The sequence below is a fragment of the Sinocyclocheilus anshuiensis genome, unplaced genomic scaffold (assembly GCF_001515605.1).
Source record: "Sinocyclocheilus anshuiensis isolate Anshui unplaced genomic scaffold, SAMN03320099.WGS_v1.1 scaffold1746, whole genome shotgun sequence".
NCBI classification, from domain to species: Eukaryota; Metazoa; Chordata; class Actinopteri; order Cypriniformes; family Cyprinidae; genus Sinocyclocheilus; species Sinocyclocheilus anshuiensis.
The window spans coordinates 331,692-359,363 of record NW_015545562.1 but is presented as its reverse complement, the minus strand read 5'-3'; the positions used below and the strand labels follow the sequence as shown (position 1 = coordinate 359,363).

The following is a 27,672-nucleotide window of genomic DNA, read 5'->3' as shown; positions in this document are numbered from 1 at the left end:
GAAAGGAAAAATTGAAATCGCATCATATGACCCCTTTAACGTCTTCATATGAGAATTCAAATGAGGTGGCAAACCAGCTACAACAGGTCTAGGTTGGCTGCAAAACAAAGGAATCCTCAAACGGAGTCAGGACTTCCCCCTTTTAGTGAGTCGCCGTGGTGGCTTTGCCGGAATGTCTCACGGCAACGCAGTCATCCCATAAATCCGACACCTCATACACCGTACCAGCCACAGTAATTACAACTTCCCCATCAAAACAATGAAACCGTTCGCCTGATGAAGACCAGGGGAGATTCACTAGCAAGGGGATCCTACAAGCTTCCCCCGAGTTTCCCTGACTCCTAAACAAAATACTGGAAAGGTTGAGCTCACCCATGAAGTTCCTAATCGTCTCTTATAAAAGCCCCAGCCCACCCTGATTCTGGGCAGTGGGCTTTTATAGATAACACCTATTGCAGAGGTTGTTATATGAGGCGTACATGCGGGTGGTTCTACGTCTTTGATCTCCGCTATGCGTGCTTTGTTATACCTCCAATGAAAGAATTCATTATTTGTACGATCGCTCCTTCATCTTTATATATGTTTCCCATGCGGCCCTTTATGGCCATTATTTCACTAATGTAGTAAACGGACACACATGCACTTCAGGCCGCCCAATTACACACCTTGAATGCATTAGGGAAATGTTTTGTGTTGTGTTCGCGGAGGCAACCGGCTGTGTAAAGGTTACCTGTGCTTTCTAACATGATTCGAAGAGGCTCTACTCTCTCAGTTTAATTCAAAAGTTCAGCATGTAATAAATTCTTTGCTCGCCGAAGTCAATAAACAATGAAATTGTTCACGTTTAGGAGTGCAAGGGAGAAAAACACCGCAGTAAAAATAGCGCAAGTGTTTTTTTTTTGCACCTGGTGGAAGTGTTTAACATTTTTTTTTTACATTTTATGATCGTGAGCAGGTCATTGGTTCCCCCTTTCCTTGATATTCCACTATTTTCGAGGCCAATTAACAATGAAATATCATAAAACTACTCTTAAATTGGTGTGGTATTTTGTTCAAATAATTATTCATCATAAATAATAGCAATATCTAAATAATAGTAATTGTTGGAAGTCCACAAAGCTGTAAAAAAATCTATGTTACACTTTCATAATTTCAGTTCAAATCCAGTACCTTTGTTTGGGGTATATTTTTGGGTGCTAGGTTATTAAGGTGTGGCCAAATGTCTTGTTTCATAGGTATAATCCATTAATTTCAATAGAAATGCAATGGATTGGGAACTTTTCATGAGGAAAAGTCGGGTTCAGTTGGTCATGCAAATTCTCTACGATGATCAACAGAAAACTGCTTGGTTTGAAAGTGACCTCTGTGTGAACTGTGATTCATACGTCAATACACTATTGACAACACATGATTTTTGCCCATAAAATTTAGCTGATGTGTCCACACCCTTATGGGTGGTTGCTAGGTGGTTTCTTAATAGAACTAAAGTCAAAATAGCCCAGCCGAATTCTCTATGATCTGACATTCCCTGTTTCAATGGGAGTCTGAGACATATTTTTACTCATTTGATTACTCATTTTATCCTATACATGATTTAATGTACCAGTCACATCTATAGCACAAATGGTGTGGGATGAGTTGCAAACTAAAAACCTATGGTTAGATGTTTGCTCAGCGGCACCCTGAATTCAGACCTCTCATGACACATTAGTCAGTCCCCGCACTCATCTCCCACCAGGCCATGTCCACCGATACACTCCTCTAGCTCTCAAGCCACAAAGAACTGGAATAATCTGGCTCCAACTGCTAAAGCATACACACAGGTGGATATCTGAGGCTGATATAAGCTGGTGCCTATTGCCACAGTCCCAACTAACCTAATGGCCTCTGAGGCATATTAACAACCAGGTTATGGGGCAGAGAGTGTGAAATAATTAATAAAAGAGAAACACCAGAGACGTTAAGCAAATGCTACCCAAGGAGCAGAATGGGAAACAGAAGGAGATCAGGTTCTGTATGATCATGTGACTGACAGAACACGAGAGGTGATCTTGACGTTGGTCTTGGTTGTGTAACTGTTGAGGTTCTCAATGCGATACCGATCCACAGATGCTTTAGTGCATTATAATTTCATTGTTTCACTATTCAGATTGCAAAGTCCTGGGTGTCTGTGCATCCGCCTGAGAGCATATAGTCATTAGCAATTTTTCATAAATCCACAAATGGCATTCATCAATCTAGTTCTAGGTGAAGCATGTAAAGTCTGCACAAGTTTTCCTTTTTGAGGACACTGCCTGCCTGCCATTGGTCAGCCAAACAGGTAGCCACACCTTAAAATCACACCATTGGTTGCATTGTTGTTGCTGTGCTGTGCTGGTCGGGATTCTCAAACAAACAGAGCAATGTTTTGTTGAAACCACTAGAGTGTTTACAATTTTCTGGGAAAATCAACCTACGAATGATTTACTTACAGATACGCTGGGATAGGAAAATGTATTTTAACATTAAAAAAAAAATACACATCACCTTTAATGTACTTATTTGGTTGGATAACTTTAATGTCAATTTGAATTTGCATTAGCACTTAAATGCTATTCACACTATGTCCACATTTTTATCTCTACAAACTTCACACCTTCTGAAAATACATACTTTGGCAATATCATTTTTTTTTTTTAATTGGAGTTTAAGTTGATTTTTAATTGTTTGGACTGGTCAACTTAATCAGGTATTTTGATGACACATTCAATAAACATTTTGACGAAAAATGATAAAAATGTGAAAAAAGACGAAAAAAAACATTTACAAAAAAGAGTCAGACTTAGACTATTTTGTTCTGGAGCTTTTAAGAGGACATGGTGACAGAAAATAAAAAAACATGAGATGGGAGGAACAATTGTATTTTAGTGCTATAGTGTTCTCTTACAAAAATATTGTGTTCCCCTGAGAAACCCACAAAAGCAATGAAATATAGGTCTTCCTCCCATCTCATATTATTTCCATCACAAAAAATTTGTAAGAAAACACAAAACATTGAAATATATCTGTAAAAATACAAAAGCATAACTCACCCTGTCCATTTGAGTAGTAGATCCACCTCTCCTTGGTCTGCGCTGGAGAGCTGGGCTTCTTGTGAACGGCATTCTCCATGATGCTGCTGGGATCCTGTCTGGGACCCTTCTTCAGCACTCGTGAACTGCGCTTTACGCTGCACACCACAATCACTACCAGCACCAGCAGAAGCAGCAGGACTATCATCCAAGGCAGGTGCTCATTGATGTCAAAGTGCTTGTGCGTGCTAGGCCTCGGTGCACCCCTGCGGATGGGCCGGTAGCCCAAACCTTGGGCCTTGCCCTCAGCCAGAGTCTCTATGGCCTGTTGATTGGCAAGCTGGGGGTCTCGTGATAAGGAAAACTTGCTTTGCAGTTTAGGGAGGTCCTGAGTTGCAGCGATTAAGATTCCGCCATCCTCATCACTAGCCTTGGAGGAAGCTGTGGTTGTGGGAATGTCTTCTTCAGAGTCGAGGGCCGTGTCATCCTGAATCTCTGTAGCTGGTAAAACTGCAGTACTTGCTGTGTGTGGAGTAGACCATATAATTGCAGACAAAAAAAGAGACAGAGAGAGAGAGAGAGAGAGAGAGAGAATTAAATACAGTCCTAAAGATGAGCTTAACCTAGACAACAAAACAGAAGGGAGAGCATCTAAAACTTTAATCCAGCATCAAGCTGGCATGTGTAGATAGCAAAGTGGAGCTGTGCTGCTCAGCCAACATAATCTCACATGGATTTCTCATCTTAACTGCTCAGATTTGACCCAAAAACTGAAGTCAATGCAAACTGAGGAATCAGAAAACGTTTTCTTCTGAAAATAAGAGATAAGGACTAATACTACTGGCAATACTATGACTGCTTTGGTGAAAAACTTAAAAAAAAAAAAAAAAAAAAAGATTTTGCATATTTTTACATATACACTAATGTTCAAGAGTTTGGGATCAGTAAGTGCTTTTTTTTTCTTTAAGAAATTAACACTTTTATTTAGCAAAGATTTGTTAAATTAACCAAAACTGACAATAAAAACATTTATAATGTTACAAAAGTTTACTTCTATTTCAAATAAATGAGGTTCTTTTGAACTCTATTCATCAAAGTCTTCTGAAAAAAATGTATCAGTTTCCACAAAAATATGAAAAAGCACAACTGTTTTCAACATTGATAATAATAAGTAATAAATAATAATGATAAGAAATTGTTCTTGAGCACCAAATCAGCATTTTAGAATGATTTCTGAAGGGTCATGTGACACGGAAGACTGGCGTATTAAAATAGTTAAAAAAGAAAATATATTAAAATAAAATAAAATCTATTAAAATAGTTTAAAAATAAAACAGTTCTTTTACAATATTTCTTTTTTATTATTGTATTTTTGATCAAAAACATTTATGCAGTCTTGTTGAGCGCAAGAGTTTTCTCTGAAAAACATTTAAATGATCTTACCATTAAAACTCTTGATAGGTCATGTATGTGCGAATTAAAAGGTGTTAAATAATTTTTATGAATTTATATTATTATTATTTTTATTATTATTAATAACATAATAATTATTATTATTATTTAGACAATAAGCTAGAAATAAGTGCCTAGCAGGCACTAAGCAGGGAATTTTAAAAGCTATAGCTCATAAACAGCTACATCCGTACAGGCTAAAAAAAGAGTCCTCTAAAGAGCATACAAAACATCACATACAACCACTGCTTTATTTAAACACCAAATTAGGGAAGTTGATGAAGGGGTTGAGCAATCAAGTTGAAAAGAGGGAGCTGTTAGTAACAGAACCAGTGGAGGAATGCACTTGTACAACAAACCAGGAGAATATAACACTACCAAGTATAGAAAACTAGACACACTCTATTCAGTGAGGAATAGCTCTTCACTGAGCTTTTTCCACTCTCACCTCTATATGCTGACTCAGTGCTGGAAACCATGGAAACGAAGGCCTCTCCAAGTAGGACATAGCCCGAACTGGCTGGAGTTGACCCACACACACTATCTGTCTTTTCTGTGCCTTTGATCAGCAGCGTTAAGCCCAGAGACGAGCAATCTGTGTGAGATCGGCACCTCAGAGCATCTGATGCCACGTCGGTGAAGGTGCCATGCTGACATGACCGGCAGCGCACATCCTCTGTCTCACTCCCTCGCTTTCGGACGCCCCACCCCGGTGGACATAATGAGTACCGCTGACACGTTCCACCCTGGGAGAAGCTGCCTGGCGGACACACGCACAACCGGTCGGTGGTGGACGTACAGGGAGTTTTCTCGACAAATGGGGCTTGGCAGCGTCTCTGACAACGGTGGCACTGCTGAACACCGTTCTCGCCCCGGGTGAAGGTGCCATCTGGGCAGGGGCTGCATTCCCGTACACTGCCCTCTGTGCAGTGGGAGGACACGTAAGTGCCCGCCGGACACTTGTCGCACACCAGCTTGTTTCCAGTGGCGGGGTCGATGTGGTGGTAGTGTCGAGGAGACAAGGGCTTCTCTGTGGTCGGGCTGGGGGTCAGTGTGTGGGTTAAGACGTCACTGACCGCAGTGAACAGCAGCTAACAGCAATGAAAGAACAACAAAAAGACTGTTATGCAATGACAATACAAACAATCAAAACGCACAATAAAAGTCTATTTAGCATGAATGACCACTGCATCATCGGTTTGTATTGTGAGAAGAGTCAACAATATAACTATAAAGAAAACCACTGGTGCTACAAAGGAATCAAGTTCTTTCATTTGTTTGATGGCTACATACTCATGTCTTTTCAACAACTACAAGTTGACATTTCATAATCACCAGTAGAAGAGAAAATTTTCAAGAAAATAGAGCCAACAGTCATTTAAAGTTGTGATGAAATGGAAGTAGCGACAGATGATTTCTTCCATGTGACGTACATCTGGGTAAAATGGATTATTGGAAAAAATGCAGGGTGGGGCAGGTTTATGTGGACAAAATTATTGGTGAAGTCCAGCATACGTCATAAGAAAGGTCTGTCATTTCACAGGGAAAGAAAAAATGCATGAATGTATGAATGAATGTGTTTAGAGAATAGATTAATTTCTATTTCATCCCAACTTTAAGCATTATCACACTCCAAAGAGAAAGGAAAAATTGAAATCGCATCATATGACCCCTTTAAGACAATTTTGAAGAATGATCACTTAAACTGAAGATTGTGCAAACCATTTTATTTGAAATAAGACAAAGAAAACACTGTTTAAAATTGCTCATCATCTCCACTGTACCTTGGTCTTAATAAAATAAGGCACTATATAAAGAAATACATGAATTAGACTCTATATTTGGCTGCACCATTTGTAAAGACCCATTCACCTTTCTCAAAAGTTGCTAGTTATTTTTTATTTGAACTAATGTATTTTTCTTTGGAACAATGGTCCTTTCAGATCATTAGTGATATGGGAATATTTTCAAAATTTTCAAATTTCAAAGTCTCCCTTTTTTCAATTTCATCAGATACCACAAAAAAACGCAAAGTTTCACCACTCTATGCAATGGAAAAACACTGCTTTGCACTGTCCAGGATGAGTGGGAAGCTTTGTTTTTGTTGAATTTGTCTTTTTTTTTGTCTGTAAAAGAATGTTATTATTATTACAATTGTTTCAATGTGTGTATTTACTGTTAACCAATAAATATTCATTAATAACACAACAGTATGCTGTACAAAAATATTGCACATTGGGCTTAAAAAATTTCATTGATTATATTGAAAAAGAGAAAAACAGAATATCACAACAGCCATTAGCATTACGTTTAGGTAATGAGCAATATCTCAAAGAGCATATTGATGTCATAATATGGAGCAGATGACCTCAAGAACTTTATATAGCGACATCAGTGGCATCGGATTAACAAGCATGTTATCTTCAGCCAGCTATGCAAGCAGAAACGTAAGCAACTCATAATTCCTCTCTAAAACACTAAAGTCGGCATAACGTTTACACAGTCTGCAACAAATCACCCATGCAAAAACACTTTACAGACCAACAACAGGGAACCCTGGAATGCATTGACAGCACTCCCACAGCCCGGTGACCTTCAGAATAACTTTTAATGACAAGAAGCCTGTAAACACAGCCGCTCTAAAGTTACTACAGCTTGAGCGTGCCCCATTGAAAGCCAAATTCCGATCATAACGGTCCCCCTCTTTCCTCTGGTGCATCCATCAAAGCCGACTGCACAGCATGTTAACTGCACCTAATATTCTTTATGATGCTAGCCCACATTTTAATTCGGCACCTAAATGGGGCTTTGGCCACAACAGGCATCTTGGGCTCGGTACAAAAGTCGTCACCAAAAAATATGATGCTGGAAAGCACGGCACACATGGGCCTCGCTGTATCATCAGTTTCTAAACACAAAGTTCTATTAACTGCTGATCATGAATCCCCTGGAGTTTTATTACATTTCCTCAACAACAGACCGCACAGAAGACTAGTATAAAAGCGCAGGAGACTAATTTCCTTGCTAATACGGGGAGGGCTGAATCAAAACAAACATGACATTAATATTCTCCAGCCAACACATACTGCCATCGCTGGGAACCGCTGGACGATGCCAGAGCGCTTGGGCTCGGATGCACGTGTTGCTCTTCGTGAGGTGATGGGGATTGTTTCAAGAGTACAGACTGAACATGAACAGCGATTAGACAAAGCTGTGCTTTCCCAGTGGCCTTAGCTCTAGAAGAGGGCGAGCAGTAAGCTAACAGACGAGGGTTTGAAGTAGGGCAGCGAGGGGGACAACTTCACTGATGACAGAACAATGTCTGTATGCTTAGTGTGCTTCTAAAGCGAAGAATGTGTACACTGTTGTCTCACAAGTCAGTTTTTCTTTCAAATGGTTCTGGAAAGAGGAACTGGCAACCCAAGATAAGAGAAACAATTTTTCACACACTCTTGCTTTCGATAACCACAAGAAGGGACGTGATGTACAAAACACTAAGACATGTTACAACTCCACCTTCTCAACCCACCCTAAACAGCGTCTGGGTTAAAAGGGCACATGTACGAAGCTTACATAAATATGACTTCTTATGTGAGAGTGTATTCGCATTCTTGCCATCCATGACTGTGTAATGTCTCAACATTCGGAAATATGCAGTTCTGGCACCAATTCAAAACGAACCCTTTCATAGCTGTGACTTTCAAAGTGCCATTTTCATAGAAACTCATATGATACACAAAAGAATTCATAAATATTTATTCTAAATGTTAAACAGACATTATTTACCTGTAAGGCCATGAGAAACAACAAACAAGCAAAAAAAGCTTCTTAAACTCAATTAAGACTAAGATTTTATCTTCTGTTGATCAGAAAATAGATAGAAAACAGATATTAACAATGAAGCCTACAACATTTGATACATGAATTTCTAAGGCCTCTATTATTAACATGACCAAACTTTGCTGAAAAAAAAGTGTTATACACAATCTGCTACATGCTTTCTGTCATCTGTTTTTTTATCAAGTTAGTGGCCTTTTAGAATAGTTCTAAAAGTGTCCTCTTCAGGTTGTTGTACACAATTTGTCCCTCTGCGATCTTTACAGATTTTTATTAAGTGAACATAATAACTTTGTTAATAATATTTCATGATGAACATGGATTTACTGTAATGTTTACTTGATTATCCATACTTTTTTTTTTTTGGAAAATCATGTTAAAATTTAAGTGTCAAATGATAAAAGTACTGTTTTGCCCTATACATAATTTTTTTTTTTAAATAGCGCTTTGATAATAAAATTATGCATTAAAATATCAAATATATTTAGAGATATAGACAACTGATATTTACATTCATTTTATGCAAGTAGTCTGCTATACTGTTATAAGCTATCAGAACCTCATACTTTTGGCCATGTAAATATCAATTTCTACACCACATTTGGCAATTTTGCTCAGTTTGGTGCTTCTAAATAAAACTGAGATGTTTTTTTACACTATGTATCTGTATTTCACTATATCATACTATATGAGCCATAAAGTCTCATGTATTAAATATTATTAATTATATATATATATATTTTTTTTTATTTATTTTTTTTTTTTTGTCTAAAAGTTCAATAAACTAAAATTTTCAATTAACAATAGATTTATCTGAATATACATTAAGCGGGATATTTAAAACCATAATTTACACTTTGCAAGGCTTGATTGTTGACTGAGCTGCTCTTATGAGCCATGATGTTTTGTAATGACTCATGGGGTTTCCTGACTAACCTTTGAGTAAATGGACTTGGCTTTTCGCTGATACATGAGCTTGCAATCTGTGCATGCAGAATTACATAACTTCACATTTATTTACACTTAGTGAGTAATCAATGATGTAACTAAATATTGAACATATGTGGGGAGACCAAATGTAAAAGTGTCAAAGAACAACCCCCTAATCTGGGGTGTGTCTCAGTGAATTTGCCTATGAATTTCAGGATAGATTTGTGAACGTTTGTTGTCCTCAAGACAAACATAGCATGCAAATCTACAAGAACAGACACAGGGACAGATGTGATATCATCAGGACTCATGTGCCAGACTCTGCTAGACAAACAGGGCACCTGTTACTCCTCTGATACATCATAACTGAAGACTGCAAAGCAAGAACAAACGCTCCCTGTCTGGAGGCATTCATGCCCATTTAATAATCGACAACAGCCAACGAGTCTGTAGGTGGCATGAATGAGCGAGGAATATTCCTGCAAATGTCAGGCCACCTGCCAAACACATTGCATCATTTGCGTCTATGCCAATAAATACGTTTTTCGAGGGTGCATGGATGATTTAAACCGCTAAACCTTCTGGTGTTGTGAGACTAACAATGCATATTAGCCTGCATGGGTATCAAACAACTGAATCCAATTTTTGAAAACTGAGCAGCAACAGCAAGCTGTGTGCATTATGGGATTTAAAGGTCCCCTGATAAAGGCCTGCTAATGGATGAGCCAGCCTGAAGAGAGATACCAAATTAACCTCAGCTGACTTCCTATTGCATGAGGATATTAAGTAATGTAAATCTTTACAACACAATAGGCATATTAAGTCATGTCAACATGGCATTGTCTATGAAACAATAACATATGTCATGCACATGTCTTTAGAATGAAAACGCATAGAAAATATCAAGCCAATGACATCAAAACCATGACTATAGGCATAGTAAGTCATACGAATCACGTTGATTTAATAAAAAAATATCAATGGTTAATATCTTCAAAACAAAAACAACAGGATCATTAAGTGAATGTTTTTAAAATTTTAACAAGGCAGCAGTTTTAAGTAAAACAAATGTCTGTAAACTAATAAGTAGGAATATTATTAAACCATAACAACTACAGCAATGTAAAATAACGTATACTCAAGAGGAAAAAAATATATACTTCCCATTTTAATACATCTTAAAATAGGCCAGGTAGTGTCCCTAATTTAACCTTTAACAATTCCACGTTTGATATAATTGTTATTCAGCGTTTTTTATTATTAAATATTGACTAATGTAGGATAATATGTGAAATTAGTACCACAAACAATAGCCTACAATAATACTCGTAAGATTGTGTTTATCCATTTAAGCTGTGTCATAAGCCTAGGTGTGCCACCTTAACTATTAATTCTTTTAAAAGGAAAATAATTCCTTTATTATCCTGTCCTCATCTTTTGTTTGAGCTCCATCCTCACTACAGTAGTATACACTAAGAGCGACACCAGGTACCTCTACTGTCCCTTTAAATCCAACAAAAGCCAGAATATTCGAGAGGACAAGAGAAGCATTATGCGTGAATAAATGTATCCTACACTTACCATTATCAGCGACCAAGTCATAGACATTTTCCCAGGCATTGTCCCAGTGGAATCACTCTTGTTTAAATATGCCCAGGTTCACATCTGTTACTTTTCGGCTTCATAGGTGGAGCATCAGCATCTCCGCATCAACAGGACACCCACATTGTTGTGAGGTATTGTCCCTTTGCTGGCTTATTCCCTCAGTGTACAAATTCCGTCCACTGACGCCTTTTTATAGTCTGTGCCCCGGCGTGCACGGGTTTCAAGTAGTAGGGGATAAGCGCTTCGTTTTGAAAGAAGAACGCTATAATTCCCATAGCGATGATGGATGGATCTGTGGACTTAAGTCTGGCTGCCGTTTGTCCAGGTTACGGATTCCCTGTGCCGCAAAGACGGGCTGAGGATGATGGGCGGGTACTGGCGACACACGTCACGACCGAAACTCGCCACTGGCTGCTTGTCTGCGCCGCACGCCGTATCGCTGGCCTGATACGAGCCGGTTTCCGGGAAGATACTGGGGGAGTCGTGGTGTAAGTGGAGTCTATCCTACAGGGCGTTAGACTGACAAATAGTATGACTAAGGTGTTGCACAGGTGTACCGTACGCACACACAAAGTAATAAAGTTAATTATTATCATTGTGGCAAACATTGTGTAAATTCTTACAGTAAATTGGACAATGTGACTTCAATTTAACATTGCAACGTATATAAAGTTAAATATAAAAGGCCTGTATAAAATGTGTAAAAACATATATAACAGGCTGAATAAAAAAATACTGTTTATTTCAAAAATGTTATAATTTACATATTAAAATAATATGTGAATATGAATATATGTACAAATAGTAGCCTATATACTGTATATACACTGCCATTAAAAAGTTTGGGATCAGTAAGATTTTTTATGTTTTTTAACAGTATTATTGTGAAATATTATTGCAATTTCTAATATTGGTTTCCTATTTTAATGTACTTAAAAAAATTATTAATTTTATGTGACGCAGCGCTGAATTTTCAGTAGCCATTACTAGTCTGGTCTTCAGTGTCACAGGATCCTTTAGGAATCATTCTGATATGGTGATTTATTATCAATGCTGAAACTGTTGTGCTGCTTAATATTTTTTTGGAACCTGTGCACATCCTTGCTGAATAAAGTATTAATTTCTTTAAAAAGAAAGAAAGAAAGAAAGAAAGAAAGAAAGAAAGAAAGAAAGGAATTACTGACCCCAAACTTTTGAATGGCAGTGTATATTGTAACACAAAATTTCTATTTTGAATAAACACTATTCTTTTTAACTTTTTTTTTTATATCAAAGAATCCTGAAAAAAGTATCATAGGTCCCAAAAACTATTAAGCAGCAAAACTTTTTCCAACAATGATTATCAATCAGCATTAGAATGATTTCTGAAGGATCATGTGACACTGACACACACACACACACACATACACACTCACAAAATGTAACAAAACATACCAAAGACAGATATAAAACATATGTAAATAATAACTTATTTATTAAGGTTTTTATATAAAAATATTACATATGTTGAATAAATAATAGGCCTACATTTACATACATTTATGTTAAATTGTTTAATTTATGCTATGGAATGATTACATATTACAGGGCTATCTATGTAGAAATTTGAATAAAATATTTTTACACTTTATTGTCACCTCAGGGTGGTGGTCATATATGAGTGATGTCACCCTTGTAGCTAACTTCTCATTGGTTAAACCGATGGCGTTGCAACTCACTATTATACAGTAGTTATACACACAGTTACACATACATATACACAAGATTTAAAAACATATCTAGAGTTATTACTATTATTACTACTAGTAATAATAATAATTAATAAATAAATAAAAATCATAATAAAATACCTAAACTAAATTAGAAATAATTCATGTATGTACACAGATGAATGTATGTAAGTAGGCCTATGCCTATACCTACACTGTCCAGTCTCATTTGCATTATTGTTTGAAAGAAAGTACCTCATCCAAACAGTCATTCTCAGGCCTCAGACATATGCAAACAGCATACGGCTCTTTTGTGTCACTGGCACAAGGACAGGAGATCATTTCCAGTGTGTCTCAGACAGGCAGAGCTCAGAGCCCACTGGCAGATGAAGAGCACACCATCTGGCACAGGCCTACACGTGCATCTGAGAACTAAAAGGATGAAACGGGGAAATGCTCTCACGTGCCACACTGTTTCTGCCCCGGGAACTCGCTCTAAGTGGGTTAGTGAGTTAGACAATGGGGTAAGACATAATGCCTTGCTCTGACTAACATTAGTGCATCCATGCTGAAATGTACAACAATATGCTTATTTGTGCCATTGTGCACTCACACACCACCTAGTGCTTTAAACATACAACATTCCACTAGCACTGTGGAGTGAAAGCTTTAATATTTTACTACATTTTTATTATGTGTGCTGACACCAGATTTTTGTTAGCATCTGCTACAGGATATAAAGCGATGTGTCTGTAGTAGTTCAGATCATGAATATGTCTGAAGCTACACAACCAAATTATATTTTATAATTATATGTCAGTCATTATGTCAGTATGTCAATAATTAGAACAGCAATACTCAAAATGCCTTAAAAATTATGTGTAAATCATTATTATATATTATATTATATTATTTGATTGATTTGATTTGATTTCTTGTGCAAACTAAGACATTTAAAGTCATATGAGAACAGAAAGTAAGTTCAAGAAAATACACTATTAATATAAAAGAAAATACAGCGTCATTCCACCCTGTCTTAGTTTTGTAAATTGTTCATATTCTGCCCTCTGCTGGCTGAAAAAACAATTTTGAAGACATATATTGAGAATTTTACAATATCGTGAACCTTATTTAATTATTTGATTTTGAAAAGCATTTATACAATAAATAATGAAATTTAATTAAGGGAGGCAAAATAATAGGACTAGATAAGTTTACCCAATTGGTACTAAGGCAATTTAAAGTGAATGTTTCAATGGTTTAAAAGAAAGCAGGTCTAAGCAATTGCTTGGAGTGCCCAGCAGAGAGAGACAAAAACCACAGGAATATATTGAAAGAAATGCCACTCACGTCACAAGACTGTATAAAGAGGGGAAACAAAACAAACTAACTGAACCATCAAGCAATATATTAAGGACCTATTAAGGAGTACGGCCACCCTTTGCCCTTCAACAGTCTTGTAATGCTGTTACTAGTTCTGAACTGTGTTTATGAGGGGATAGATTAAGCACATATAAATCTAAGATCTGTGCTTCAGAACTACTCATAATGTTTCAATGTTGTTTATGTCTAGGGATTAGGGAGGACATGGAAAGCATGACTTCATTCTGGAGCTCCATTCCTAGGAAACCATTGGATCTTACAACCCCACTAGATGGATATCTATTATGTAGATAGATGTAAATTGTGGGTTGATGTGTGTGTGTGTGTGTGTGTGTGTGTGTCTCAATATTTGGTACAGTTCACAGCAAATGTATGTTTTATGAATTGTCATGTAATACAATAGAATATTACGTTTTAAACAGGTTGTAAATAATAGATTGTCAAAATAGCCTCTAAAGGTACAGCACAGAATGATACAGAGCTTTTCTCTGAACTTTTTTGGTTACTTGCTTTCTCATAAATATAATATAATCTGACCATTTTGCATATTATTTTTCATGTTTTTCCTTTATTACTGCATAGGTTTTCACTATAACAATAATAAATGTAGTGCTGCTAACAGTGCCAGCACCATGTGATCTATATCACCATGGTTCCTTCCTTATATTATATTATCTACTAAGGGGGAAGTCGTGGCCTAATGGTTAAAGAGTCAGACTCGTAACCCAAAGGTTACGGGTTCGAGTCTAGTACCGTTCACTGCTGTGTGTGTGCACTTTGGATGGGATAAATGCAGAGCACTAATTCCGAGTATGGGTCACCATACTTGGCCACATGTCACGTCACTTATATTGTACACATTTCAAACAAACCTCAGTTTTTTATGGTTCATATCCTAAACAGAATACAAAAATGTGTTAAAATTAGTTTGCATATTATTCCACTATGTTGTAGGCCTTGTATAAAAAGGGCCTCATGTTACCTTCAGATGATGCTAATAAGTCCTCTTCCAGTGTAAGTCATAGTGTAATGCTACCATTCTTTCTCAGTAAATGTAATTCTTTGTGGTTGTTCTGTAATCATGAACATAGGCTGAGCTGCCATAAAACTTAGGAAAGTACATGGTTATGGAAATTGGCTTTGATTGAGGCAATTTCAGTTTACCGTTAACAGCTTAATAGCCAAATTTAATGCAAATAATTCAGCCACAGAGAGACATTCAGCTGAGAGAAGACGAGATTTCACAGTCACTTCACAGCCTACATACTCTGTTGACAAAATCATGAGAAAGTGACTGCAGATTGACTGGTATCCCCCAACCCCAATGTAAATGCAACATAATCCTTTTTTGTATTAAAACATTTAAGACATGATAAACAGAAATTCGCCTTTTTCATTGCTAATACACTTCAAGTAAAATTCCTTCTTATATACAATAAAAAAATACGAGTACATTTCCAGTTAATTTACAATGTTTGCTGTACAAATTAGCAAAGTATAACTATGTATAGGTATAATATAACATTATATTATAAATATATATTATATTTTTATATTGGTAAATCACTGCAATATTTGCGTGGATATGGCCATTTGTGCTTTAATAACCCATTTACACTAAAATGTAACACCTCAGCCTTTTGCATTTCAGCGAGGAAATCTGACTTCTCGCGGGATCCTCCCGATGAAATATCGCGGAGGCAAATCTAAGAAAGGTGGAGACTTCGGGATAACTTCCTGCACAGTACTCTCACGAATCATACCTCATACTTAAACAGCAGGCCAACGTCAAAACCAAGTCGAATGGATTAGTAACGCAAATAAACTCGCTAACAAGCACTTCATCAACACGATTCCTAAAGTAGGATTTAACGCTAGCATCCAGCCTGCTAGCTAACATCAGCTACCAGGACGGCAGATTGTACACATCAGATCAAGACAGTCTCGTAGCGAAGGACAGTATGGGTGAGTTCAACTCGCTTCTTATGGATCAGTTATAGTGTCACTTCGCGTTTCCGTTTCCAATGAAACGGCGCGAGCGAGTTACTTTAGCGTCATTTTAAAAGAAGAAACTGTATCCAAGTGGAAAAAAGAAAAAAAAAATCTTGCGATCAGATGAATATTTGACTAGGCGCCAGTGTCGCAAACTGGCTCGGCTTGTCCAAACCAGTAAATTCCAGGCGTTTACGTCAAGATTAATGACTCCCTGCTCTGCCACTACAGTATTATTGTTTACCTTTCGGATGTAAGTGGCTTTGACGTTGTTTGATTGTTTTTAACACAGTTTGTACTAGTTGCTGTGGCTCAGTTCCAAAGAAGCCCCTTTAAAGGTATACTCAGTTATTTTTGCTGATGAATAAAAAAATATATTTAAAGAAATAAACCGCACATTTGGCACGTCTTATTACAATGATATGCGCGCAAATAAGATGGAGAGTCCAAACCATGTCAGTTTTCTAGAAAAAGTCGTTTTATTTAACACGAAGCGGGTCGCCCCCTTATTGGCGCCGTCATTTTTACATCACATGACACGCTGTGCGATGACCCGATTTAATACTATTATTAATAACAACAATAATAGTGTCAATTCCAAAACTATAGTAAGATGAATAAGAGCCAGGCTAAAGACTAACAAAAACTTACTGAGTGCACCTTTTAGTGCTTTTACCGCAGCTTTAATAAGAAGCACCTACCTTGCAAGAAGTTATTAGGTAAGCAAATATTAAAGTGGAAAACGTTAGATTAGTACCAGTTTTGTGCTGTCATGCTCTACTGCACAACTCTGCTGCTTTGAATAAAGTGCAAATGTTAGAAGTTGTCTACAAATCCTGTTTTGGGTTAGCTTCATTTCCATATACTCCTCTCGATTTCAGGTTGTTGACACTTATTGAACTTACTGTATTTTTATTAGCAGTTATTTGTATTATACTACTGGAATTAGTAAGGGAGTCAGAGTTGTGTTTGTTTTATTGGCTACGTTCTATGTCAGGTGAGCAACCCATTAGCTCATGCTTGTATTGTTAGTAGCCAAAAGCAAATTGCACATTCAGAAGTAGGCTACATTTTTTATGACTGGTTAATATGGCTTTTAGCAAAACTCTTTTAGATCTTTTCTCTTAGATCTTTTTTGTCATCCATGTGATTATCCGAATGATGGGTCTTAATTGTATAACACCGTAGGGCAGAGTTTTTAATCTCAAACACAACCTCCTTAAGATACATACTAGAGTGGAAGATGTGTTAGAACATGTCCCTTTTACATTTACTTTTTGTTGAGAACATAAGCACTGAGACTCAAAGGAAAAAGTATGGGTTTTTACTTTTAGATACATGTTACATGGGGCATAATGGTCATTTGTTTTCCCAGCTGTAGGTTAGAGTAAATGTGTGGCGTAGGCTGGCGGCCGGCTGGCAGACCGGTTGCTTTCGTGGCCTTGAGTGCCTCCCCCCTCTCGTCAGTAATTCATCATGTTGTCACAGAGTTATGTAAGCACTGGATTGGAAATTGAACCCATCAGGAAGGATGGAAGTGTGTTAGAGTAATAAGTGTACTTTGCACAGGTGTGAGTGGACATTGCTTGGTCATGTCGTGTCTTGACTACAAACAAAATCAGTACAAGCAAAGTGACAATAGGTGAACATTTCTCACTGATCTCAGGTTTCAATGGGATCTTTAACACTGATCTGTTTTCCTCATATGTGGGAATCTGCTCTACAGATGGCCTTGTCGTGTTGTTTAACAACTAAAGGGTGGCCTAATAACTGTCAGTTGATTAGTAGTGCACTTCTTAGTCTGCAAAGATTACATGTTTCTTAATGCAATGGATTTTAATAGACATCAACTACATTATTTTTGCCAGCCGGAGCCTCACTCTTACAGACCCCAAACTTTTCAATGGCATTGTACATAATTAAGAACATTTCTAAATCAAAATCGTTTCATTTTGAGTTCACTGAAGAACCGTTAGGATTGATTAAGTGAATGATTGAGTCTAATTTGAACTGATAACATCGCATTTGGTTCAAGCACTCATGTGGTGAAGGAAATATTATTACAGTGCTCCATTATGATGTTCCTTCCACATCAGTGAAAGAATGCAGACGGTGAAGACCTATTAATAACAATAACCGATGCATGAAAATAATTTTGTTTCTGTATTTTTATAGAAAACAAAAATAGAACCAGTTCTAAATAAGCTTTCTCCTTACAATGTCTCTTGACATCACGCAAAGGGCTGAAAATATGTGAGGAATCTCAGCAGCCTCTCCCAACATGCTAACTACTGCACTACTAGTTATTTTGCCAAGTGATTTTGAAGAAAGGACTCTGGTTGACCTCTGAAGTATGTGTAATAATCATTTGTTTGATTGTGTTTGACTGACGTGCTTAAGAATCCCAGATTTTCTCTGTGGTCTCAAACTTTTGACCTCACAGTATTTATTTATTTTTTTAACCAAACAAAAATGCTTTGCTTGGAGAAACCCAAAACGATGCAGCTTCATGTATGACTTTAAGGAGGAGCAGGCTAGCTCCCAAATGGATCCTTTAAAAAAAAACAAAAAAAAAACTTTTTGTTCAAAATCTTGAAAGCTGTCGCTATTTTTCAAACTAATCAAAAGGTCTTCAAATTTGTTTATTTCATATTTGCATGTTGGAAAAAACCCTCTTTCTTGAAGTGCTGCAAGAACTTCCATTCTGGTTGGTCCAAGTTCTTCTTTCTGTGTAAATTCCAAATCTTTAAATGAGGACTAGTTTGTTTGTTTTGTGTGTGTGTGTGTGTGTGTGTGTGTGTGTGTGTGTGTGTGTTTGTGTCAACCAGGGTCTTGATTAGCTCAGTCCAAACTGCTTGAGGGCATTATGAGGTTAAATTGAAATGAAGTTTCCCATATTAGTTGCTCTATTTCCTCCAAGCTCCAGTCGCATATTGATTGTATGTGTGTTTTTTTTGTTTAGTGTAGTAATTTTATTTGATTAAACCATTGACCCATTTAACGTCTGACCTCTCTCTCTCTGATTCATGGCACACACAACTCGCCTTGATTGCACTTCTACTGTGAACATATGCTCTGAATAATTTTGTCTGTGGAATTTTGAGGTTGTCAGCACATTTTAAAAAAATAGAACCACTTTATGCAAGTTTCGTTTACGTTCAGAATCAAGGACGTTTTCAGCTAGAATTTACTCTGGAGTCATTATTCTGTCACTAATTAGTCTTGCATAAACAGATTTTGACTATAGGCAGAAAATCTGTGCCAAGAGCCACTCATTTGTTCTGACATGAATGTTAAGTAATCAACCCTTTTTTATGCGTTTTAATTATTGTTTTTTTTATACATAGGTCAGGTACAAAAATGTTGTATGGAAAACATTTTTTGAAAATCTTGCAAATGTCAAACTCAACCCAAGGCAGGGACTGACTTTTTAGCACTGTAGACACCATTTTTTTTCTGTAGTAAGGTACAGATAAATGTAGTTGTATTGTTTTTCACATTTTTTATGTAACATACATCAATAAAACTGCAGTAAGGTAGCAATGTTCAGTGGTCAGAAGTCTATGAGAGGTTGTACAGACAACACAGAATAAATTAATATTATATTGCAAACTTCTGCCAACTCTTGCCATTTCGCTGTGCAATATGTATCAGATGGTTTGTGGGCATGCCATCTGAAGATTTGACAAAGCTCTAACCTACGCTGGCAGTCAAATGTTTCAGATTGGTATGATTTCAGTGTTTTTAAAAGAAGCTTTGATGCTCACTAAGACTGCTTGTATTTTAATAAAGATAGCGTGAAAACAATGATATCATGAAATATTATTACAATTTAAAATAACTGTTTTCTGTGTTAATATATTGTGTAAAATTGAATCTTTCCGTGTGATAGCAAGCTGAATTTTCAGCAGCCATTACCCCAGTTTCCATCCTTCAGGAATCAATCTAATATGCTGATTTGGTGCTTAGGAAACATTTCTTCTTATCAATGTTGAACACAGTTCTGCTGCTGAATATTCTTATAATTCTTTTATTCATATTTTTCATAAATAAAATGTCCAAAAAAATAGCATTTATTTGAAATTGAATATTTTGTAATCATTTAAAATCTTTACTGTCTGTCACTTGATCAATTTAATGCATCCTTTGTTAAAAAAAGTAATAATTTCTTTAAAAAACCTTTAGACATCATATCATCCCTAGCACTTGTTGCTATATAGATGTTGTGTTCAATGACCTAAAGATTTAATGATCAAAGCCATCATAATTTGCATTGTCTGACTGTAGTTTAAAGGAATATGAAAATGAAGAAAAATGAAATATTATTTGAAAAAAATTAATTAATGAAAGAATATTATTTGCGCATGTTTTTTCAACCCCATATGCATCTATTTTTATTTTCATGTTACACAAAACAAATATAAGAAAAATCAATGTGGAGATTCTTGGGAAAAATAAATATTAATCATTTCCATTAATGGGTGAACTGTTTGAGTAACAGAACTGTACAGTGAAAGCATTCTAGCGCTTGTGCGTTTCTCAGCTCTTTGATCCATCTATGAGCCATTTCTAAAGTTTAGAATAAACAAGGGGCTGTTTACTTCAGCTCCAACTGTGGAAATTAGTTTGAGAGGTAATTTCAAAGATTGTATTGCTTACTTGTTGGATAAAACTTAAACAGTCCTTATTAAAACCTCGTTTCTTGGACTCAAGGCCTAAATGATTTCCTACTCCATTCAGTCTTTTGTGTTATTTCACTGACCTGGTATATTCCTGTAGTTATTCACAAGCTGGCAACTGTGAATAGCGTTTTAAGTAAAGATTTAAGAGATTTTGGCAATCAGAATGCAGAGAAGTAAATTATCTAATATGTTTTCCTTTCTAAATGGCTGCAGAGGGAATAAGAGCGAATGAAAACAGAGTCGCAGGCTCTGGATCTGCTCCTGACACTCAAGCCAAGTCGGCCAACTATGTCATTATGACAATTTCTGCAAAGCTCTGCTCTAGATCAGGATGCCTTGGCAGGCGAAAACAGAGAGGCTAAGTCAGCATGAAACATTGGATACATGAGCTACACGAAGAAGCCATATTGTTGTTTTACTAGACACTTTCAGTTTCCAAAAATCCTGACCTCAGTTATTCTCTGCATTTCTGTCATATTTGTACTGACCGGTGTTTTCTATGCAATAAGAGCACCGCATACAAAATAAAATATATACTTTCTATGTACTCAATGATGTGATAAAGCCTTTTGAGTGAGTTCATTTGGAAGTTCTTCTTCCCCCTCCCCCCTTCCTTTTATGGTTGAAAACATGGTCAAGGCTAAATTAGAAGCAAAACCAACTAACCACAATTTGTGGGGGTTTGACATTTTACGTAACTTTGTCTTCTGCAAACTGCACCAACAAGAACAGGAAGAGACAATGACTGTGAGGCCACCAGCCTTCACACAGTGTTAAAAACAGAAAGGGGCCACAGATTTCCATCCAAGACGAGAGATGACGGCACATGGTTTGGCGTTTGCTCAAAAAGGCTTGGGTCGTGTACTTGGTTATCTATTGTTTAAAATTTACTTCCCAGAGAGCTGTAAGATGCTTGACTTGTGAGACCCATCCCTTATGAGATGCTCTAGTCAAGTGTATCTGTGTAAGATGCAAGCGAAGTATGAAATTTGAGTAATTTCACTTTTCTGTATAGTTAAGGGATTCGGTAAAAAATGGAAAACTGTTCCATCATATTGTGATTTTTCTTTTTTTGATTATTCACACACTGCTTATTATTATTATTATTATTATTATTATTATTATTATAAAAACAGAAATTCCCATTGAGATAAAAAAAAAAAATCATTAACACTTTATTTTAAGGACCTATTCTTAGTATTAACTTAATTGTTTATTAGCATGCATATTACTAGAATATTGACTGTTTATTAGTAGTTGCAAAGCATATATTTAGGGGTGGGCGATAGACACAATTAACTGGTAGAAATTTGTCAACCTATAGAAATTTTGGACTATCGCCTCTCTCACTGTTACACGCTCGTGTGACATTGCTGTGCTCTGTAGTCACGAAAACGGATCGTTTGCACGCGTGTTTAAGCATTGCAGTTTAAAAACAAGTGATTTTAAGCCGTTTAAATGCAATCAGCAGCAAAAGCAAGCTCATTTCACTATATGCGTGCGCTGTCTGTTTCTAAATGCTGTCAGTGAGGCACGTGCATGTGAAGGCGGTGCTCATAAAGCGTGGGAGTATTGAAGAGCATTGTTTTTTATGTTTTGTATGCCTTGAATGGTTAAATACACACACTTGTATGTAGGGATGCAACGATACCATTTTTTCAGATCCGGTCCAGAAAATTCGGAGTATCGACCAATTCCGATCCGATCCGATACCAGCGCAGTTTTTTTTTTTTTAAATCAGTGTAGAATTTTTATACTTCTGTGTGTTGGCCTGATCGTCACTCTTTTGTGTGTTAAACAATCTACTAAATATAGAGAACTTCATTTTAATGAAAAATAACAATTGAAAAAATATATAATAATCTATGACAAAAATACTATTATAAACTAGGTTAGTGTATAATTTAGCAGCACATTTATTCTAGAAACATCATGAGTCCACAATTTTATAAAATCTAAACATAGTGAAATAACATTATTTAGTGGGGAACAAATAAAAGTGAATAAGTGTAGGACTAAATCTGGTAAAATGTTACACATTGCTCTCTGTATTGTTGTAAAATACATTAATGAAAGCAAGTAAATGTATTTATATATAAATAAAAACTATAAAATTAAAAGACATTTCTTTTAAATGTGTAGCACAGTAATGAAGGCAGCAACATATGATAGATAGAGGAGTCCTATCTGTCATATGTTGCTGCCTCCATTACTGAGTTATACATTAGAAGATGATTAATAGTCTTATAGGACAGAACAAGAAACGCTATAAATAATCTTTCATTGCGCAAAAGTATTATATGATACGAAAAGCTCCAATACAGAGCGGCACAAAGCGCTTATGCGCATCCCGTGCGCAGAATGATGCGCTTGAAGCAACACCGAGTCACAGCGCACAGCTCCGCATAGAGAAGTTCAAAACACAAAGGAAAGGTATATTTATGCATAGTTTATTAAATCTGTGCGATAGTATATTGAGCCTTTTCTTTTAACAGTTTTAAATCTCAGTTATTGTGCGCTCTTGGAGAGAGTTTCATCGTCTTGACTGGCGTAACCAAACGTGACACGCAGTTTGAATGCTGAATGGAGGATGACAGACAGCCGCAGCAGAGAGAAGAGTTTACGTGAACTTGAATTTAATGACTTCGTCTGTACCTCATAATTATTCGTCTGTACCTCACACTGAACTATGGAACAGCTTAAGAACACTTGGACTTTGACTTTATGGTGCTTTACTTTGTACTTTCGTGGGGCTTAACAATAACACAGAATAGTATAAGCACAATATCGGATTTGGATCGGTTCGTCTGACCGATACCCGATCCGGCAGAAAATGCCAGTATCGGATCGATGCATCCCTACTTGTATGTGTCAAAATGCCCGTCTTTGCAAGTATCCTCGTAAACACAGTACTTTAGGTCTTATGTGAAATCAAACAGCTGAGAAAGAACACACGTGTCACAGAATATTGGATCTGGGCCGCTCTTAAAAGTGACAGCAGTCTTAAATTCCTGCTGTCTGTCATGCATTATAATCAAACTACAAAAGAGAGAAAATCTCTCACTGCTCTTGAATAAATTATTTTTGTAACTTTAATGAGAAGAAATATATATATTTAATTACACAATGAAGAATATGCAGTGTTTTTATTAAGGCTGCCCCCTAATAGTCGACTAACCGTTAGTCGACCAGAGGAGGCTTGGTCAACCAAAATGTTATTAGTCGCTTAGTCGCAGGAAAAAAAAACACTAGTTTATCAACAAATTATTAAAATGTTAATGCAGCCTTCTTACTGTTTTTCCCCAACACATTCATAATCATTACTTCTGCTGGTGTGCTGTGGCAAGCTTTATGTGTGCGCTTGAGTGCGTATTAGGCAATTAGATTAGATCACTTATGTAGGCAATTAAAGGCTCATTATTATGATTTAAATGGTTTATTAATAAACGTGGGATTAGTCGACTAATGCTTCAAATGAATAACTGCTAGTCGACCAGAAAAATTCTTAAGTTTTGTCTTCAGTGAGCTTTTTTTTTTTTTTTTTAATTTAGGCTAGTATTAGTTTTTTTGTGATATTGACACTGATGACAAGAATTATGACATTTCTAGGGTATCAAAAATTTTGATAGCATAAAGACTATATTTAAAGCTAAAATAAATATTGTGATATTTATTGTTACTGTGAAATAAAATTACTCGTATCATGATATAAGATTTTGGTGATATTGCCCACCGCTACATATATTATAGGGTTAGTTCACCCAAAAATGAAAATTAGGCCATATATTATTCACCCTCAAGGCATCCTAGGTGTATATGACTTTCTTCTTTCAGACGAATCCAGTTGGAGTTATATTAAAATTTGTCTTTGATCTTTCAAGTTGTTTAATGGCACTCAGTGGGTGTTGCAGTGCTTCAGTCCAAAAGAAGTGAAATAAAAAGCACCCATCCATTAAAAAAAAAAGTGTCTCACACGGCTCCAGGGGGCGAACAAAGGCCTCCTGTAGCAAATCGATGCGTTTTTGTAAGAAAAATAACCATATTTAAAATGTAATAATCAATTTAATCTAGCTTGTGCTCACTGTTGTACACGGAAGCAGCTCCGGGTGGATATTTTAGATCCCATACCTAAACTTAACTATCTTACTAACTATTAATAAGCAGCTAATTAGGTGGTTATTGTGGCAAAAGTCATAGCTAATAGTTAGGCTAATTAATATTGAGAATCGGTCCCAAAAATAAAGTTTATCCTGTTCAGAGTTCTGGTTAGGGTAGCAGCCATACAAACTAATAACAAGATTAAAATGTAACACATTAAACATGATATAGGCTACAAAAATCAATGTGATGTAGGGGTGTCACACTATGCAGCTATTTGCCACTTGTCATAAAACAGTAAATTTAAAGAAGAATGTGATTGGTAGCATTTATTTATTGTACTACAGGGCCATTGAATGCTTTAGTCTGATTGGCTGACGAATGTTCTAAGGTGTGCAATTATTTTCAGGGAAACGCACGGCGAACGTAGTTCAAGACAGGTCTTGACCGCATTACAGTTCCATATCACTTTTCCAAATGATTTCAGTTAGCCTATTTCAAAGTTCCTTACAGCCTAAAACAGCAAAATAACCAAAACCCACAATGATACTGGCCAAGCAAATAAATATAGTAAACAATAAGATAAAAAAAGTTTATGCCAAGTTTATTTTACTTGGCAGCCATATCACCCTGTAGCCCAAGACTGGTCGCCCACTGGGTGTGTGGTGGGCGTTCTGGCGCACTATGGCTGCCGTCGCATCATGCAGGTGGATGCTGCACACTGGTGGTGGATGAGGTGATCCCCCCTCACAATGTAAAGAGCTTTGAATGCCTAGAAAAGCGCTATATAAATGTAATGAATTATTATTATTATTATTATTATCATTATTAAAAATGACAGATTATTTCAATTTTTTTGGCCAATATTTTTTTTTATTATGTACGGAAAGCACATACTCTATTTCTCCCGCTCTCTCTCCCTTACAGGCGCACATATAGAGTACAGACAGTTACACACGCTGGTGTTTTAAGGACAAAAACCGGACGAATGCCTTGAAATGTATCATCTGATCGATGTTTTGTACTTATTCAACATTTCTATAGATATAGTTATTGTGAATTCTTCTGGCCACAATAATTGTGTAGTGAAAATTTGATATTGTGACAACCCTAATATATTGTATTATTATTCACTGCTGCAATGTGTACACCTTCCACTTTTTTCGCAGCAAGAAAATGTCTTCTTTGTCAAAACCATAACACAGATTCCTCATCATCAAGTTGGCCTAAACCCGTTTATTTTGCATCTCTAGACAGATGCTCCCAAAAGAATTCCCCAAAATATGTGGGCCATACAGGGAATTTTGTTTGATGATTACAACCGTTACATATTGTTTGTAGAAATACTTTTTACAGACATAACCAGACAAGGTAGGGATGAGATCCTGTCAAACACACTGACTTCTTCCCTGTGTTTTTCATGAGAAGTCCCTGCTATCTCTGACATCGCTGCGTAAATAACCTTTGTCAACAGAAGTACTGTGTGCATATGCAGCTGATCACATTCCTCTCAGACTCATGCAACTCTCACAGCCAGATTTAGCGCTTTTCCTAAGGCATTGTCTAACAAGATACAATTTCCAAAGACTCTGGAAATGGTTGGGAGATGTTTGTGTCTGGGTGTCCGTGGTAATGATTAGGTAGCAGAGAAACACACATTGCTCAGACATTGTTGTTTTTGTTTGGCTGAAATTTGACGGACACCACGTTGCTTGGAAACGGTCATTCCAAAGCCCTTGAAAAAGTGCTTTAAGTGCTTTTGGCTGTTTAAATGACCATTGTTAGGATTTGTCCTTGAAAACATACCTATATTTGATTAAAACATTGTTTATAGGCTGTGATCTGCTGGCCCTTGGCCCAGTGATTTTGAAGTTATCGCTCAACAAAGAGGTCAAACAATAGTAGCTGTAAAGGGCAAGGTCGAGATTTCCACATGGTTCTTCTGTGGTCTTGGTGCGGAATGTTTATTCACTCTTTAAAGGTCAGAACCAACTATATTAGCCAACATTTGAAATATTGGACTAGTCAAGTTCATGTTGATCTGATAGCGCTTTAACTAGGGCTGTCCCGATTCGTCGATTGTATTCGACTATTCGATTTAAAAAAATCCTCGACTTCATTTTGCCTGCGTCGACTAACCAGCAAAATACCGGAAGTGTCGCATTTCACGGACGAGAATCAATAAAACACATTATTAGACTGTTTTCCAAGGCTGCATGATATATTAAACCCGGTTAATAATAATATATAATAGCATAATTAAGCATAACTGTGAATTCACAAACGCTACGATTTAATTAAATAATTATATGCGATGCAGTTATAGGCGTGTAGTTTAAGTACGTGCGTCTCACAGCGGCTCCGTTCACAGTAAATGCTGTTCCACAAGAACTGTTATCATTTACATGTGTGAAGCGGCTCAAACTCCATCTGTGCATGTTGTTGTGAGTTTAGGTTCATTATAACATTAATCTGGGAACGCAACGTGCGCCATTTCATCAGATTTGTAAGGTAAATAATTTATAAATCCACACCAAACACAGGAGAATACATCATTATCTTGCAGTTTCAAAATAAAAGCTCAAACCCTCACTCTGAGTTTACACGTTTTGATTAGGGATGCTCCGATCCGCCTTTTTCGCCTCCGATACCGATTCCGATACCTAGGGTTCGGTATTGGCCGATACCGATCCGATACCAGTGAAGATTTTTTCCCCCATTTAAATAAATGTAGAATTTATATCTCTCTGTGTGTGGAACTGATAATCATTCTTTCACAATCTACTAGATACAGACTACTTCATTATAAAGAAAAATAAAATAAACAAATATGAAAAAATATAGGCCTATGTATATTTATAATCTATGACAAAAATTTATCATAAACTAGGTTAGTGGATAATTCGGCAGCAAAAGTTATTCTAGAAAAATCAG

General features: G+C 36.6%; 2 protein-coding genes across 5 annotated transcripts in view; one reads left to right on the top strand and one right to left on the bottom strand.

Moving 5' to 3' along the window:
- Window positions 1-11,344, bottom strand: part of LOC107698348 (tumor necrosis factor receptor superfamily member 21-like) — a 29,887-nt gene extending 18,543 nt beyond the window's left edge. The window contains exons 1-3 of one of the 2 annotated variants that reach the window (XM_016499307.1): window positions 10,851-11,344; window positions 4,951-5,593; window positions 3,072-3,572 (exon numbers count right to left, since the gene is read on the bottom strand). In XM_016499307.1, coding sequence (XP_016354793.1) covers window positions 3,072-3,572; window positions 4,951-5,593; window positions 10,851-10,889 — 1,183 coding nt within the window. In that variant the 5' untranslated portion in view covers window positions 10,890-11,344. The remainder of the gene's footprint in view (window positions 1-3,071; window positions 3,573-4,950; window positions 5,594-10,850) is intronic. The other variant, XM_016499306.1, reaches the window with a different exon arrangement.
- A 4,310-nt stretch (window positions 11,345-15,654) lies between these two features.
- Window positions 15,655-27,672, top strand: part of LOC107698347 (CD2-associated protein-like) — a 64,281-nt gene continuing 52,263 nt past the window's right edge. For 2 of the 3 annotated variants that reach the window (XM_016499305.1, XM_016499303.1), the window contains exon 1: window positions 15,656-15,931. In XM_016499305.1, coding sequence (XP_016354791.1) covers window positions 15,928-15,931 — 4 coding nt within the window. In that variant the 5' untranslated portion in view covers window positions 15,656-15,927. Of the gene's footprint in view, window positions 15,932-27,672 lie in introns of all 3 variants that reach the window. The other variant, XM_016499304.1, reaches the window with a different exon arrangement.